The following is an 18,495-nucleotide window of genomic DNA, read 5'->3' as shown; positions in this document are numbered from 1 at the left end:
ATCTAACATAATGTATCAATGTGACATTATTGATACCTGGTGACCAGAATACTACATAACTCATTTTTCAAAATTTCAATAGATCATAGTCAGCAAACGAAACAGTGATCTTAATAATAATCATTTTTGACAAACCGGCAATAGAGTGAGGAGAGCAATGTTCAAAGCACTAGCTGTAGATAACAAGGAAAGGACCACAACTGCCTGTGCTTAGGAGTGTCTTTTTGCTTTGTACATTCTTTATACATTTTATTATTAGCGCTTTAGCCATATTGTACTGAGCAGCCAGACAAGTGCCCCACTTTCCGAGTTGCAACAAGTTACATTTCTAATTCTGTGGTTATTATCATATTTCTCCTCATTGTCGTCACTGGCACTGTTCTCTCACACAAGGTACACAACATAACCAAATATGTATTGCGTGCCAAAATTTTGCCCCAAATCTGGTCCTGATTGTGTTAAGCAATAGTACCTGTGGTAGAAGCTGGAAGATATGGCCAACGGGTAGAGAGACAGAGTCAGGCCCAGGTCACTGACAGCCAAGTTGATGATGAAATATTCAGCTGGCTTCAGAACCTCCTTTTTCTTGTAGGACACATAGAGCAAGGAGCTATTGCCAAAAAGTGAACATATTCCTGCAGAGAAAGAAAAGAAGAACCAAATTAGTAGGTACATGTACACAATCTAATAGGCTCCAATACCGTACAACTACAAATGCATGGCTGCAGACAACCACAATGCATACTTGCATGGGTTGCAGGAATGCATGTGACCAGTTACAATAGGGGTGTCATGATACATTATATTAGGTTCACGAGAATGAGAAGAGATATTTTCACATTACTTTTAAGAAATCTACAATGACAAAATATAGGAGCAGATAAAAATGTTTTTTTTTATTCAACAGAGTCACAAAACAATTAAGGTATATTTTGAAACGTTGACAAACATGACTTAAGCATGATGCTTTTAACTGCTGAACTTCCACTCACAAAATGAAACAGAAACTAAAAATGATACAAATGAAAAATAATCACGGCAGTTGTAGCTGCTAGTACCAATCATTTATGTTATTGTGTAAAGACATATGTAAAATAGATTGCAGTAGATTAGCTTTATGTTTACGCTAAAAGGACGACCGATCCGATGAAGTGTAGAGTGCCTTACCAGGAAGTTGGTCACATCTTGTGACAGAAGTCATACGCAGCTATTATGTAGTGATCTGACAAATCTTAAGTAACTTTGATCAAGTGTAGAATTACCAAAGCTTCTGCTTTGACATTAACACAGCAGCAGCTGTCAAGAATAAAAATGTGTGTCAAGCACTTAATTACGGTTCCGATCCTGCCTTGAGTGCTGCCATTTCCATATTAAATGTATTAATATTCACAGTAGTATGATCGACTTCTGGCTAGACAGATTTTCTCAAAAGAAGATTTTACAGTGATGTTGCCAAAAGCATGCACGGACATTCCTTGAAAGGCTCACCAATAGAATCCAGAATTTTTAGATATATTATTTGTTAGGCAAGGATGATGACACACAGGAGCTCAGTATTGGTGCATTTACAGCATACACATTAAACAGAACACAAGTGGTACCTATGTCCAGATGTATGTCCTCAGAATGAGACAGAAACATGGTAAACAAATAGCTTTTTAAATTGCAGTAGACTTGACTCACCAAAGACTGAATAGACCACAGCCACAGTAATGTCCAAAGGTACGGGGATGTTTGACTGGAATGTAATGTCCTTGTCGAAAACCCCCATCTGAAAAAAATAATAAAAATGCAACAAAAAACAGACAAGATATGCTGTCTTATTAGATGTAGTATATTCCATTCTTCCCGTTGTTGTCATTCTGCTTCAGTGGACAAAAGTGGCACATACAGTATTCTGTATGTGGATCAATATACTGTATGATATGAGGGTCGATACACAGGTGGGTGGCAACAGAGAGGTGTATGTGATTTCAAGTCTAATTTTCACTTAGAAGACAAACAAATTGATTTTTCAACATTTGTGGATAAATACACATCATTTATGCATGTATAGTATTTTCATAAACATCTGAAAATGGTGTGTTGTTGAGGATGGGGAGACATCAGAGGCAGATGGGACTAAAATCATTTCACTAAAATACACTTCATAACTTGCAAGAATCAAACTGAAAGTACAAGTTTGCTTGATTCCAACAGTTTCATCAAAATGTTTGTTAATATGTCGCCTTTTTTCTGCATAAATAATAAAAAGCTTAAATACATGTATAGATGCATGCAACATCAAGAGTATATGGTGATCCGTGTAGTTTTTCATTTAAATAATTTAAACAAGATACAGCATATATGGACACTTACAAACTACACGTACAATTATGTTTACCGTCAGTGCAAAGTCAATTACAAGTTTACCTATCCGCACTTTCGTCATAACGCGTCTTCGTGAGCAAGTATTAATAATGTTAAAAAATATTAATATAGCGGAATCACCGCTCAATTTAAACTGTTCTTACACACCAAATAATAAACAAAATTACGTTTGTTATTTATACTGTCATAGAAAAACAGTTTAAATACCCGCACTTTCGAAAAATCTACGAGACATATCTAGCAAGCATTAATAATGTAACATGGGAGTCATATTGAGGACACAGTTCTCAGTTTAAAACATGCCACAATAAGGTTAAATTTACAACCTATACGTCAAATGTAAAGTCATTTAAATATAAATGTGTGCATTGGGGGCGAGAGCAATGAAGAGGATTATCTTACCTTATAATGAGATAATCACTCCTCTCTCTAAACTCTAATTGGATCCAATTACGTTAAAATTCCAAGATAAAAAAAATCAGGTCACGTTTTGGTGCTAAAAGATGATGTGAAACATCACTTGTAAGTGATGATTTGCCACTGCAGAGTTTGGTCTCTGTTCTGACTGAGCTCCTCATCTTATGCGCTGCGAGCTGATGACGTCACTGCCAGCGTCCATTCCTTACACTGGAATTAAAAACATTTGATTGTAAAGTCAATTGAGCTTTTTCATTAGGTAATAAACAAAGGTAATGTCAGTACAAATATACTAGAGAAGCCCAGTAGTAATTTGTGTGTATATATGTCTTCTGAATGTTAGCATGCTACTTCCTGGCTTATGGAGGATGGTGCAAGACAACAGGACTGTTTCCAGGGTGGAAGGACGACTGATATTATTAGTAAAATGGTAAAAACAGAAAATACATTACTCAAAAAAACTCAAAACATTTGCAGACTGTTGTGTTTTTCTGTTTGTTAGTTCTCAACTTCCTGGTTGAGAACTAAGGCACCTGGACCAAACCATTTTTGATTCAGAGGGGAATAAATCCTTTCGTGGTGAAAGACATCAGGACTATACAATTTTTTCCTCTGTGATTACTTTTTTTAATCTGTCAGTGACTTCAATTTTTCCAACAATTTTTTCAAATCATCGGCCACACGATATGATTACGTAATGCAGTGGCCTGCATTCATTTTTTTCCTTTTTAAATGGCTCAGAGTGAAGTGATCCATTCAATGCACAGCATGCTCACTCATTCTGCCAACCACTGAACCAAACAGCCATGGGCAGATGCAGCTGAAATAACCAGGCCTCTTTGAGGGATGTTTCTCATTTACGGGCAATGTAGCGGCCAGCGACACTAAAATATTAGCATTGATTATGATTGTAACGATGTGGAAGCAATTGTTTTGTTGCATATATTTTCTTCCACATCAGCATACATTGTGTTCATATAGAATGGACAATTGCTGCTCAGTGGGGATGCTTTGGTGTCAAATCATCGATTTGTTTCACCAGCGAGGTGTCGAGAAAGCAATAAAAATGTTCCTTGAAGTGTCCAGCTCAATTGTTTGACTCGACCAAAAAGACAAAAAGTGGTGATTTTTAATTCTAGACCATTGAATTCCAGAACAAGCCCCAATTTAACTTAGATTATCATGATCCATAAACATCCAAAATATAAGCATTATCGCTCTAGATATAATAAAAAAATTTTATATCAAATCCAATGTGGCTGAGGTCAAAGGTCAGTAGTAGTAGGCAAAGCTTCGGATTTTCTTTTTGAGATCCCATACATAGTTGCCTTTTCTAGATTACAGTACATCTGTAATTTATTTTTATTTTTAGATAATATCTGTCCCATGGCTGTAGTTATTTTTATAAATTCACTTTAATTTGTTATATCACATCTGTAAGGTGTTGTTTATTTTTGTTATTTTGTTTTGGCAATTTCCAGATTCCAACTCAAAATGTTTATTAAACCTTTTAGGTCATATTTGTGTTTTATTTTTTAATTTCTTAGGTCACATGGCCTCTTTTTAAGGCAGTAGCATCTTTTATAAGAACTAATAGTGGATAGATTAAGATGGCTGACAATATATCTAGCATTCATTGAGGGTTGGTAACAAAGCGTAATTAAGAAGACGATGCCTGATATATCTATCCAACGTCCCTGTGGTTAACATGCTGCTGGCATGATATGGGGAGGGCGAAACAACAACAAACAGTTAAGAAACCAATATCCATATCTCTCATCTGTCCACACAAAGAATTTAATCTGGCCGCCAATTAAGGGACACAGGAATCATCTTTAATCTATATGTAAATGAGCTTTACATTGGTGAAGTCTCTGAAACACGAGGGAGTGCGGTATAAACATGTTGAAGATGTGATGTGCTCATATCAGTCAAGAAAATCCTATTATTATTCATTGCACACTTTCATGTAAACACTACTCTGTGTGGAAAATATTAACAGTAACAAAGTATGGCAAAGTCATGCAAAGTAAAAAAACGGTGACCATGACCTCTAACGAAGTTAACCAATGAGGTAACATCGACTTAGCGGAGGTCAGATGTCAAATTGTGGTCATTGTCAGGTTTCTAGTCATCTTCATATTTATTGTACATAAGCTAAGGTCAAAGGTTAGATTGCTAGGTACATCTTCTAAAGTGTTAAGGTGTTCTTATAATTCATTAATTCATAAACCCAGGCCATTTTCCACTCGCAGCTCATTTTTCATTGGTGATTAATTATTGAGATATACCCAACAGAAAATTTTTGTCCATATTTTTGTCAAGATTTTAGCTTTTAAAGGTCTTAAACGTTTCATCAGCAACAGCTTATTTGTCTCCTATTTCTTCTTTTAGCATTTTGTGGATGTGGATGTTTTGTTCAGATAGCTAAGCATATATTGATTTACAATGAATTGGCTCAGGGTCTTAATATAGAAAATATGTACCTGTGTGTATAAATTAAATATATATCTGGAAAAAGAGGGTCAAAGGTCGAATTAGTCCATGCTCAGCTTTCTGCCAGTCCAATTAGTGAATCTATCATCTTCCTTTTTTAATGCCAGTTTTCCAATCTGAAATGGCCACAGTTGCCATATACAGTTGAACCTTGGTTAGCGTCATTAATTCATTCCAGAAGGTCTGACGTTAACCGAAACCAAATCAGTTTTCCCCATAAAAAACCATGTAAATTCAACTAATTTGTTTCAGAAAGCCAAACATGTGACCACAAAATACATTTTTAAAGTATTATAATTATACTTTGACATGCACAAAACAATGTTAAATTCATGTAAATGATTAATTAAAGAAATAAATAAACATTTAATGTTACTTTTAACTGAAGACATGATTCTTTATGTTATTGTACCCAAAGACACAATGTGGCAGCGTGAACCAACCACCTAAGATAGAGGAATTAGTTTAAAACCTTAATAATGCTCTTTGAAACACTTCTCTGTACATAAGTAGGCCAAAGCAGGGGCAAACAATCAAACTTCATATTCATGCAGACATTGAGGTGGTCGTTTTAGGCGTTGCTGATGACTTATTGATATTTTGGGTACTCTGCTTTATATCACTTAAATCTGAAGTTGGGCGGAGTTAATGGACCTGAACTGATGAGGTTCCTTTAGCGTAGTGTCCTACGTGCTTTATGGGCTATTTCTTATATAGACATTCTTTCTCATTCTTTTGCACACACATTAAGCAAATAATATATTTACCGTTTCAATTTTGTGTAAGTGTGAAAAGCAAATTCATTGAAAACCAATAGACATGCCATAAATTGGGGCCTATTTCCAAAAAGTTTGTTTGTTCCACTCACTACCATTCAAACCACATACCTGTAGTATTTGTGATGATAGAGAAAGTTAGAACATAGAAACCCTGTTTACAACAATTTTAACATTACTAGAGCCCTCTAGACATGAAATAACACCCCTATAGTGACCTTAACATTCATATTACCCAATATAATAGGCATAATCAGAGTTCAGTTTTAGCTTGGCTAAAACATCAGTAGGATTATTATAATGATTATGTTCTTATTATTTTGCCTACCGTGTGACTTTGGACTTGGTGTCACAGTTTCACAAGGACTTTGACATCAGTGACTCGGCACGTGACTCGGCCTTTAGTCTGATGACTTGAGAATACTTGATATTTTCAGTGAGTGTGTTGAGTCCCCATTAAAGGTATTCAACTCGTGATCGTCGTTATGTCATTTCCAGCAAGACAAACACATTTTCCCCACAGAACAGCCATGTTGCTGATTCCGTAAAAGAGATGCACATTTAGAACATTGCCATTTTGTGTTTATTTTATTGGCAGATCTTCTGGTTTTGCTCACACAATTCACCTTTTCACAGATGGTCAAATGTCTCCGTTTGGAGCTCAGCAAGCTCGTGCTCCTGAACTCCTCTACCAAGACCTCCAACTCAGTGGCTTCAGACCTCATTTTTGGTTTACAATGTGCTCTCCCAAATGTTCCGTGCTAGACGGTGACTACTTTTGCACCTGTTACAAATTGCACATGCAATCATAGTACATCACCCACAAATAGTGGATGCTATTTTCTAGTTTGCAATGTAGTGCTGGTTATTGGCGATCTTAGTAGATCAGGCCTTATCTATTCTATAAAGACATTGTTCATAAATATGCTAGATGGCCACACTTTGGACCCCACGGGACTCCATGTTTTGTCCTTGGCTGTAATGAATCTGTGGCATCTTTAAAGTGAAGCATGTCTATCAATTCATTTTAAAATGAACCCTCTGATGTGTTCAAATCTGCGATAACCGCCACAGTTTGTGTACAGATGCATTAGCAGATACAGACCAGAAAACGAGATTGTTGTATCAGTGTGACCCCTTAACACCAAGTCAATGATTCACTTCTTGAGTGTGTATCATTAAAATCCCAGCATGCACCCGGCTGTAAATGACATGCTTTTCACCTGCAGCATCACTAACACGAATACGTTTTCATGTTGGACATGGCACAGAGGTCTCTGTGTCTTCTGGCGCTTTACCTGTTGTGTGGCACCACGCTGTGCATGGTGAGAGAGGAGCTTGTCTATCTTATATGATTTGGAATTTAATGTAAAAAAAAAAGTGCCTTGAAATGTTTTTCTCTCTTTGGTTTAGCCCACAGACATAATACAAGGTAAGTGAGAGTCATGTGATGCTATAAAATACATGATTTTATTTTTAATTTAATTTTCATTTGGCAGACTTTGACGTCGACGATGGACGAGATCGGGATATTTTTGAGATCAATGAAGGTATACGGGGAAATAAAATAGCAACATATTTCAATATGCGGGATTTTTAATGATATTCATTACTCTTGGACCTTACAGAGGCAGGGTTAAATCTGGTGGAAGGCGACATTGTGCTTGACGAGGTAAGTCATGCTCTTTTAATCTAAATATGATGTGTTATTTATATGTATTTATGCCATTACTTTAATACACAGAAACAATCTAGAAACTCCATCATTGGTGATGAATACAGATGGCCTACGACCATCCCGTACTACATGGAGGACAACCTCGGTGAGAGACAGATGCATGCACATTAGGTACACCTGCATCAATCTACCACAAGTTATACTTTTACAAATGTAATAATGCTCAGTTTGAGAAGTATTAATGTAACTATTATAGTGGTGCTGCAATATTTAGATTAAGTAGGATGCACCTGGGTTACATGAATAGTGTCAATCAATTATGTCTGTTAAAAAGACTTGATGGTGGAGGTGTACCTAATGTATACATGATGTACTGTCATGAATTAAAATTTGGTCTTGTTTTACATTTCATGACCAAAATTATTATTTTTATCTGCAGAGATTAATGCAAAAGGTGTAATACTGAAAGCCTTTGAGCAGTATCGACTCAAGACCTGCATTGACTTCAAGCCTTGGACAGGCGAACCTAACTACATCTCCATTTTTAAAGGCAGCGGGTAACCCATTGCACTTGTAATACCGTAAATATGTACTGTAACACTAATACTCTGTCCAATCTAAAAGGTGCTTCTCCTCTGTGGGCAACCGGCGAGTCGGCAAGCAGCGACTGTCAATAGGAAACAACTGTGACCGCATCGCTACCATTGAACACGAGTTTCTTCATGCTTTGGGTTTCTGGCACGAGCAGTCCAGGGCGGACCGAGACGACTATGTCACCATTATGTGGGACCGCATCTCAGAGGGTATTTCATGAGCAATTACTGCATATATTATATTTGAGGACACTTTGTCATGACCTCAAGTAACCTCTGAGGATAATAACATGCATGCTAATCATCACACTACATTCATTCATTTTCTACCGCTTATCCTCAAAAGGGTCGCGGGGGTGCTGGAGCCTATCCCAGCTGTCTTCGGGCGAGAAGCGTGGTACACCCTGGACTGGTCGCCAGCCAATCACAGGGCACATATAGACAAACAACCATTCACACTCACATTCATACCTATGGACAATTTGGAGTCGCCAATTAACCTAGCATGTTTTTGGAATGTGGGAGGAAACCGGAGTACCCGAAGAAAACCCACGCATGCACGGGCAGAACATGCAAACTCCACACAGAGATGCCTGAGGGTGGAATCGAACTGGGCTCTTTTCTTTTCCAGCGCAAACCACTCGTACGCCGTGCAGCATGCACTACATTGCAATAATAGATATTGATTTCAATACAAATATGCTTTTACACAGATAATACTTATTTTTGAGTGACACTGTCAGAGAGTATTAATTTAACAATGTTTTGGTTTTGTGGTCGCACAAAAATGTACACAACCCTCATCTGTATGTATAATCAATGCATTATTATTATTACTCTTAAAATATGTCATTATTGGACTAATATGGAATGCAGCTTGTTAGATAAAAATGTCTCGGACAGTGTCAGTCATGCTTTTTCTATTGGATGCAAATACAACTATGAATGAACACGTTACCCAATGTTGCGGAATGTCAAGCACTCCTGTTAGTGCTTGAGTGATAAGTGTTGTTGTGTGATAAGCACTATCAGTGTGTCATGTCTGCACTGGCTGCTCCTCATCCAATCATCAATAGCCGACATTAAGGTGCAGAGGGAACTTTGATATGTCATTAATTGTGCTAACCAGCTATAAAGATCAGATAGTATATATTTTTATGTATAACAAATGACCCTTGGTGTTAATTTGTAATATCAAGGCAAAGAACACAACTTTAATACATACGACGACACCACCTCGAGCTCGCTGGGCGTCCCTTATGACTACGGCTCCATGATGCACTACAGCAAGACGGCTTTCAGGAAAGGCTCCGAGCCCACCATCGTCACCAAGATTGCCGCCTTCAGCGACGTCATCGGCCAGAGGATGGAGTTCAGCGACAGCGACTTGCTCAAGCTCGCCCGCCTCTACAACTGCAGTGAGAAACAGTTTTATTGCCATGTTGTTCAGCTGTTATTAGAAAATGGCACCATAAGCATAAACACTCACCGTGCTGCATATAAAAAACACTTTATTGCCGTTTAAAGGTCGAATGTCTTCCAGCTCAAGGATCCACTTTTCTGGACTCATGTGATTTTGAACGTGAGAACATCTGTGGAATGATCCAAGGACCAGGGGACTCGGCCGACTGGAACAGGGTGGCCAGAGCGGCAGGCGGACCCGATACAGATTACTCTAACATGGGCAAATGCACTGGTGAGAAGCAGGAGGAGGGGTTATTAACTCGGGACAATCGGTTAGGTATATGAGAGTCAATACAAGACTGGTTTCAACTATTCTGCCTTTACAAAGATAGCAATGCCATTAGTATATAGTACAAATAATTATGTCCAGTGTTTCCCACAGGGCCCCAAATATTTGTGGCAATGTGGTGGTTTGCATAATTGGCCATGCGCAAACAAAACAAATGGGTTTAAAAATACATATGAACTGTATGTCACACGCAAGATGTGCTTTAAAATAGTGGGAGAGGGCACAAAAGGGCAACAAATAATAAGTTAGTAACACTGATCCCTCGTGCAACGTTTTGTTATTCCCCAGCAGACCAGGTGCGTATGAACTGTGTCAAGAAGCAGCGTAACAATGCCAACTACTGTATGGAGCTCCATTAACAGACAGTGAACGAGTCGCGTCAAATGTATTTGTTGCAGTCCATTTATCTGGCAGTTATCATTTGGCAGTTTGCCACAGATAAATATGAACGTACAAAAAACATGGATGTTTGTTATTGTGGTCACAAAAGTATGTAAAATGTTTCTCATAATGAGAAAAGGTAGGAGCAGGTCAGTATTTTGCAAGTCTCAAGTCAAGACAAAATCAAGTCAGATGCTTGAAATTTCCGAGTCATTACAAGTAATAAGTTATAAGTTTAGTGTCTCTCAAATAAAATTACAGTTGAAAAATGCAACAATGTATTAAATTTGACAAATGTAATTTGAATTGCTTTATTTGACATTGATATTATTTTATTGGCTAAAAATAAGACCAAAAAAAAAAACTCCTGAAATAGATAAATAAAGATTTAGTCAGTGCACATAAATGTCATCCACACATCTGTTTGTTCTTAAACCTGATTGGATGTTAATATATGCATTCAATGAGGTGGATATCTCAGGGGAAATTACACAATAACGATCATCTTAGTACTTCGAATGGGGACACATTTTACTCAAATTTACACATTTTACCTTAAAGCCATTAGACTGAAGTCTGAGTCAAGTCCCAGGTCATTGATGATAAAGTCAAAGTCGAGTTTCAACATTTTCACTGTAGTCCACTTCTGTGGTAGTGAAGCAGTGCCGTTCCATGCAACCACAATAACAAACATTTAAATGAGGTTTTTATTGGACAAGGAATCAAATTTGAAAATGTGACAGTAAAAATTGTGTGTTTCTAGGCTCCGGCTATTTCATGCACTTCAACACAAGCGCATCTAACATTGGAGAAACGGCCCACCTTGAGAGCAGAATTCTGTACCCCAAAAGAAGCTACCAATGTCTGCAGTTCTTCTTCTACCACAGCGGTGGCCCTGAGGACCAGCTGAATATCTCTGTGCGAGAGTATGACAGCGCCAATCCTGCTGGGAAACTGCGCTTCATCACCACCATTGATGGTGGGTACCACTCAGTGTTACTTATGCAAAACATGTGCCCACATGCTAATAAATAAAGTGTCTTATGTGATGGAACAGGACCCCCTCAGGATCTGTGGCAGCTTCACCACGTCAGCCTGGACGTCACAAAGAAATTCCGTGTCGTTTTTCAGGGCACCAAAAAAGGTATGGGCCCACCATCAGGTGGACTCTCTCTGGATGACATCAACATTTCCGAGACAACATGTCCAGAGTTCGTATGGCGCGTGAAGAACTTTAGCGACGTCATGGACAACACTCCCATGAACAAAGCCATCTATAGCCCACCGTTCACCTCCAAGGAGGGCTACACTTTCCAGATGAAGCTCTATCCCAGCGGGAAGACCAACTACACGGGGCAGCTCTCAGCCTACGCTAGTCTGGTGGCCCGGGCGGGCGACAGCGGGCAGACGTGGCCTTGCCCCTGGAAACAAATCACCATGATGCTCATGGACCAGCACCCGCACATTCAGAAGCGCATGTCCAACCAGCGCAGCGTCACCACCGATCCCAAAAAGACCACAGGTTCCCACTGCTGACATACTGAACAAATCTGTGTATGGGTGACTTCATTCATTCACCCTGTCCATCAGGCTCCAACAAGCTCTTCTGGGACGACCCTCGCAAGGTGGGCGTTGAGGTGACAGACACGGATGGTTCTAAGTATTTCCGTGGACCCGGATCTGGTACTGCAGTCTATCTCACCCACCTGAGAGCCAAGAGCAGGGATTTTATCAAGGGAGGGGACGCCATCTTTCTCCTCAGCATGGAGGGTAAAAGCACTACTTTACACAAAAGTAGTAATACAGATACATGTATGGGGGATAGCTGGGGCTTACTTGGTACACAAGGTGCTGCTCGATTTAAGCTGTTAAGATGCTTTGTGCTACCATAAATTAATTTCATTTTGATCCGTAAACACAAGACTCGCTTGAGAAGTAGTTCTAGTGCATGGTGGTGGCAGGAAAATGTGCTCAGTACTTGCCACATTTGCCAAACCACACCAACAAACTTGACTGGACAGCACATAGCTGTCCTTTCTAAAAGCATACTGATATTTGCCAGGTCGCATCAGTATCCTTGACCATGTTAAAGGATCTGCTCCTATGAAAGTCACAATAGGCAGCGTAGTGGTTTCATTTAATTCTTGTATTTTTTTGTATTTTATTAGTTCATTTTATGTCCTTCATGTGTGCATCAGTGACTTAAGTGTTCATTTAGGTATGAGTTTGGATGTACACCAAGCGTTAACATTTGTAAACAAAGTTGAGGTGAAAGGAAAAACCGAAAATACACGTCTGTCTGTGCAGTGTCGGATAAACTCATTATACATTTCTCCCAAAATAAGTGTGCACAATGCCCAAAAGAAGACACCATATTGATACATTACAGGTGATAATGTATCAATATAGTATTGTCATTCAAATCTGTTTACATTTTATTATGTTTGTATAGAAAAACTGTCAATAATCCCTGTGAATTGTCAATTTTGAATGGACAGGGGGGCTGCACGGCGGTCCAGTGGTTAGCGCGCAGACCTCACAGCTAGGAGACCAGGGTTCAATTCCACCCTCGGCCATCTCTGTGTGGAGTTTGCATGTTCTCCCCGTGCATGCGTGGGTTTTCTCTGGGTACTCCGGTTTCCTCCCACATTCCAAAAACATGCTAGGTTAATTGGTGACTCCAAATTGTCCATAGGTATGAATGTGAGTGTGAATGGTTGTTTGTCTATATGTGCCCTGTGATTGGCTGGCCACTAGTCCAGGGTGTACCCCGCCTCTCGCCCGGCGAAAAGGGGTAGAAAATGAATGAATGAATGGACAGGTCATTCAAAGTGTATTTTGTTAGATATTTTCATTATTCCTAGCTATAAATAGCAAGCCTCTCTTCCCCTTCCACTTCCTGAAAAACTGATTTTCTGAAGCATATTGTGTGACCTTTTCTACTCACCCCAGTTTCCTCTCTCAATGTCAATTCATTAACTGAAGTTGGCTTGGCAGGTTTGAAAAAAAGATGCTTTACTTTATTTCAGATGCTGTGCCTCTTAGATACAGTGAAGAAAATAAGTATTTGAACACCCTGCTATTTTGCTATTTCTCCCACTTAGAAATCATGGAGGGGTCTGAAATTTTCATCGTAGGTGCATGTCCACTGTGAGAGAGATAAACTAAAAAGAAAAATCCAGAAATCACAATGCATGATTTTTTAACAATTTATTTGTGTGATACAGCTGCAAATAAGTATTTGAACACCTGTGTATCATCTAGAATTCTGACCCTGAAAGACCTGTTAGTCTGCCCATTAGAAGTCCACCTGCACTCCATGTATCATCCTGAATCAGATGCACCTGTTTGAGGTCGTTAGCTGCATAAAGACACCTGTCCACCCCATACAATCAGTAAGACTTTAACTTGTAACATGGCGAAGACCAAAGAGCTGTCCAAAGACACCAGAGACAAAATTGTACACCTCCACAAGGCTGGAAAGGGCTACGGAGCAATTACCAAGCAGCTTGGTGAAAAAGGGTCCACTGTTGGAGCTATCATTAGAAAATGGAAGAAGCTAAACATGACGGTCAATCTCAATCGGAGTGGAGACCCATGCAAGATATCACCTCGTGGGGTCTCAATGATTCTAAGAAAGGTGAGGAATCAGCCCAGAACTACACGACAGGACTTGGTCAATGACCTGAAAAAAGCTGGGACCACCGTTTCCAAGGTTACTGTAGGTAATACACTAAGACGTCATGATGTGAAATCATGCATGGCACGAAAGGTTCCCCTGCTTAAACCAGCACATGTCAAGGCCCGTCTTAAGTTTGCATATGACCATTTGGATGATACAGAGGAGTCATGGGAGAAAGTTTTATGGTCAGATGAGACCAAAATAGAACTTTTTGGTCATAATTCCAATAAGCGTGTTTGGAGGAAGAAGAATGAAGAGTACAATCCGAAGAACACCATCCCTACTGTGAAGCATGGGGGTGGTAGCATCATGCTTTGGGGGTGTTTTTCTGCACATGGGACAGGACGAGTGCACTGCATTAAAGAGAGGATGACTGGGGCCGTGTATTGTGAGATTTTGGGGAACAACCTCCTTCCCTCTGTCAGAGCATTGAAGATGGGTCGTGGCTGGGTCTTCCAACACGACAACGACCCGAAGCACACAGCCAGGAAAACCAAGGAGTGGCTCCGTAAGAAGCATATCAAGGTTCTAGCATGGCCCAGCCAGTCTCCAGACCTGAACCCAATCGAAAATCTTTGGAGGGAGCTCAAACTCCGTGTTTCTCAGCGACAGCCCAGAAACCTGACTGATCTAGAGAAGATCTGTGTGGAGGAGTGGGCCAAGATCCCTCCTGCAGTGTGTGCAAACCTGGTGAAAAACTACAGGAAACGTTTGACCTCTGTAATAGCAAACAAAGGCTACTGTACCAAATATTAACATTCATTTTCTCAGGTGTTCAAATACTTATTTGCAGCTGTATCACACAAATAAATTGTTAAAAAATCATGCATTGTGATTTCTGGATTTTTCTTTTTAGTTTATCTCTCTCACAGTGGACATGCACCTACGATGAAAATTTTAGACCCCTCCATGATTTCTAAGTGGGAGAAATAGCAAAATAGCAGGGTGTTCAAATACTTATTTTCTTCACTGTAGATGCCCGCTTACAGCCCACAGCCAACTGATTGAGAATTGATTAAAAGAGTGCATCTCAGTATTTTTATCAGTTTAAGGCCATTACTGTCTCATATGAGTATCTGTATCATTTGCTGTATCATTCAATATTAGTATTCCTCCAGCCTCTCACTTATAGATATTTACTTCATCCACATCAATGATTCATCAAATTTTCACCACATGACATTTTTCATGAAACTATTTCATCACTTGAATCTAATTAAAAAACATCCTCTGCCTCCTCAGACGTGTCTCATCTGACAGTTAGCCAACCTGTGCCAACTACCCCTTCAACCACAACCACCAGACCCTCTGATTCATGTGCAGATGTGGAGTGTCTCAACGACGGCCTGTGCGTGGTGGAACAAGGAAAAGCGGTTTGCCTGTGAGGGAATTAAACCTAATTTGAGAATTCACAAAAACAGTCCCATCTACAAATGACTTGACCTGATGCTTTGAAATTGTGCTAAAAGAAATCCTAAACAAACATTCCTTGCCATATAACAGGTAATTCTGTAATAACTCCAGTAAAAGTATTGTTAAATCAATACCTTGAGGTGAATTGCTATCATTGTATGCCACGTGGATGATCTCTAAACTTCCTTCCTGTGTGTCCACTCATGTCAGGTGTGCTGTGGGGGCTGACTGGTGGTTCTATGGAGACAGCTGCGAGCACAAAGGTTCTCTCAAGGACAACAGCATCCTGGCTCTGGCCTCCTCTCTGTCTGTGCTGGCTGCCATGCTGGTCATTACCGTAGTCACTGCTGTGTGTCTGAAGAAAAAGTACAAGAAGCGCAGTTATCAGAATAGTGTCGTCATGGCCAACATGAACACGATGGGGAGACCCTGAACTTGGTCAAGATATAAAAAATGTAATAATCATCCGGAAGCTATTTTTGTCATACCGCAGCAGCAGATTTCCACCTGCTGGTCGTTCAATGTAAATACACACATGCGTGTGACAGTATTAAAATTGGGATGGAAAAAAAAGCCATATACTTAAAAGTATATTCACAAATTTAAAATTTATTATACCAAAGACAGGAACATCTGTGTTGTCTCTTTTCCATGTGGATATATTTTGTATTACTGAACTCGACACAGTCATGCCGGTGGTAACTGTCAAAGGGCTCTGGTATGATATAATGTGTAGGTACGTGTGTGTGCAAAAATCAGTCTATTAGTGTTTATAAGATACAGTGATGACTACAGGACATCAAAATCAATCAAAGAGGGGATTAAATATCTGTGTTTCTGTATGTTGATTTTATGTGTTGTGAGACTAAAGGGTATATAACAGGATGGAGAAAAGTGTGTGGGGGGGGGGTGTGTTCAACCACCATAACAGCAAACTTCTAATTAAAACCTTCACCGGCATGTTGGTACGCAGTTCCTTTAAAAGCATCAGTATACAACATTTCTCTTATTTACAATCATTGGAAAAAAATCACCATTTCTCTCAGAGAAGATTAGTAAAAGTGACTGAGTCACCATATAGAGTATGCAACTCCTAGGAGTTAGTATTCAGAGTTTCTACAAAAAAAAGTCTATGCCATTTTACAGGCCGAGAGCCACAATTTACTGAAGAAATACAGTATCTTTACGTGCCCAAACTACAACGGTTACGTGTGGTATTACTGGTGCACCATTCCACATAGTAAGAAGATTATGTGTCGCTTTTAAAAAGGTTCTGTCAGCAACTGCTTTCACATTAAAAGATATGGTGAGTTCTTAGAAAACAAACAAAGCGTTGGTATTAACGTGTGATGCTATTGCAAAAAGACTAGTATCGTTTACACATTTGGGTGTGTCTAAGGAAAGAAAAAAAATCAATGGTCTGTGGGTCCAGTTTCATTAAAGGGCTCATCTGCGTGTTTTTCCAGTGTGGAGCTGTAGGAAAAACACGCACAGGAACAAGAAGGCAGTTTGGGGAAAAAAATAAGTCAGGAGGTTTTTCTTCATCAGTGGTGCATGTAGTCGGGGTGATGAGGGTAACTGGGGAGCAGGGGGGGGGGTGTTGTGCATGCCGCAGCAGCATGAGAGATGAGACTGTAGCTGGTGTTCTAGAGAGGGGTGTCAAAATAGTCAACAGGCTGATCTGGCCCAGACGGCTTCTGTTGTTTCTGCTGATGTTGCTTCATGATTTCCTTCACCTCCTCCTCCAGCTCGGGGGGGATGATGAACTGATCATCAGGATCAGGCTGGGCCGGAGCGGTGAAATACCCGCCGGACTTCTTAGAGGGGGCGTCAGCAGCCACTTCGATGAGGTTGTGACTCTTCTCCTGACGGGCTACGGAGCCGTTAACCCTCCTCTTTGCGGATGCTGCCTTTGCTGTGTCACCTGCCCCTTGCCATGACTCATCCCTCTCCAGCCCGTTCTCAGCACCTCCGATGCTCATGTCCACCCCTTCTTCCAGTGGCTCAGGGGTGCATGGCGGCGGGGGTGGCGGTGGCAGAGAAAGATGGCCGCGCTCCTGACTGGCTTGTGGCGTTAGGGAGCACTCTTGCTTGAGGCAATGAACATCAGCCTCTACCTCTACACGGCTACCGTTGGAAAAAACGCCAGCGATGGGCTCCTCATCCTCGCTGTCCAGCCCGTTGTCTGAGAGGGCACTGGAGAAGGTGGCACTGGACAGCTGGCGTTGGAAGGAGCTCGCCAAGCAGGCCGGGTGGAGCGTGCAGCAGCTGCGTGCTGAAGGCAGGTCGGGGCCAGTGAACAGATACTGACAGGGCTGTCCAGCGGTGTGGGCCTGCTGGTGCTGCATGGTCATAGGGTGGGCCTGATGGTGCAGGTGAAGGTGAGGATGGTGGGGCTGCTCGTGCAGCAGCACCAGGGAGCTCTGTGGAGGCTCATCAGATGAGGCGGTGGAGCCCACCTCGCTGCTCATCTCGCTGGTGCTGATCTCACTGCTGATTTCACTGCAGGACGATGGTGGTACAGGAAGGGAGCCGTCCGAGGGCCTTTCCTTGATCCCGGAGGATGACAAAGGAGGGTAAGGGCCCAGGCTGGGACTGGGCGGTGGCTGAGGGGGCTCGGAACAGCAACAGGAGCAGCAGTCTTCGCTCACACTGAGCTGGACCACCACAGCGCTGAGGCTGTCGGTGCAACCATAACCTTGTGCCAGTGTGCACAGCTTTTTTGCGGCGGCCAAGGCATCAGGCACATTACGGACCGCTTCCACGGCCTCGGTGGGAGACACGGCATCCCACAAACCACGGCTGCCCAGTATGAAGAACTCATCCTGGGGGGTGAGCGTGACTGTCTGCACATACGGAGATGGGATGACCGACGGATAGAGAAAAGAGTAGCCCATGATTCGTGTTGAATCTGTCACGCCATTGACCTTGTTGTC

The 18,495-nt window shown here is 40.9% G+C and overlaps 3 protein-coding genes across 3 annotated transcripts in view; 1 reads left to right on the top strand and 2 right to left on the bottom strand.

The window, feature by feature from the left end:
- Positions 1-9,648, bottom strand: part of opn7a (opsin 7, group member a) — a 16,001-nt gene extending 6,353 nt beyond the window's left edge. The window contains exons 1-3 of the mRNA XM_058066254.2: positions 9,567-9,648; positions 1,684-1,771; positions 473-635 (exon numbers count right to left, since the gene is read on the bottom strand). Of these exons, the coding sequence (XP_057922237.2) occupies positions 473-635; positions 1,684-1,771 (251 nt within the window). The 5' untranslated portion in view covers positions 9,567-9,648. The remainder of the gene's footprint in view (positions 1-472; positions 636-1,683; positions 1,772-9,566) is intronic.
- On the top strand, positions 7,322-16,450 carry mep1bb (meprin A subunit beta b). The gene is made up of 14 exons (XM_058069209.2): positions 7,322-7,384; positions 7,473-7,491; positions 7,559-7,609; positions 7,688-7,731; positions 7,804-7,882; positions 8,177-8,294; positions 8,362-8,540; positions 9,530-9,748; positions 9,874-10,026; positions 11,228-11,443; positions 11,522-11,986; positions 12,055-12,234; positions 15,389-15,527; positions 15,770-16,450. Exons 1-14 carry the CDS (start codon positions 7,322-7,324, stop codon positions 15,990-15,992), a joined length of 2,148 nt encoding a protein of 715 aa, XP_057925192.2. The 3' UTR covers positions 15,993-16,450.
- Positions 16,149-18,495, bottom strand: part of phlpp1 (PH domain and leucine rich repeat protein phosphatase 1) — a 48,398-nt gene continuing 46,051 nt past the window's right edge. Inside the window, exon 18 of the mRNA XM_058066233.2 lies at positions 16,149-18,495. Coding sequence (XP_057922216.2) covers positions 17,206-18,495 — 1,290 coding nt within the window. The 3' untranslated portion in view covers positions 16,149-17,205.

Source organism: Doryrhamphus excisus, linkage group LG6, assembly GCF_037039965.1.
Source record: "Doryrhamphus excisus strain RoL-2023G ecotype Guam linkage group LG6, RoL_Dexc_Guam_v1.1, whole genome shotgun sequence".
Lineage (NCBI taxonomy): Eukaryota > Metazoa > Chordata > Actinopteri > Syngnathiformes > Syngnathidae > Doryrhamphus > Doryrhamphus excisus.
Note: the sequence above shows the minus strand (reverse complement) of the source record. Positions and strands in the feature narration are given on the sequence as shown.

Excerpts from the sequence above, each read along its gene's own strand:
- mep1bb (XM_058069209.2), top strand. The coding sequence starts at position 7,322 with ATGGCACAGAGGTCTCTGTGTCTTCTGGCGCTTTACCTGTTGTGTGGC. Across the intron at positions 7,883-8,176 it reads CTACATGGAGGACAACCTCG|AGATTAATGCAAAAGGTGTA; the intron begins GTGAGAGACAGA and ends TTTTATCTGCAG. Across the intron at positions 9,749-9,873 it reads CGCCCGCCTCTACAACTGCA|CTCAAGGATCCACTTTTCTG; the intron begins GTGAGAAACAGT and ends AATGTCTTCCAG.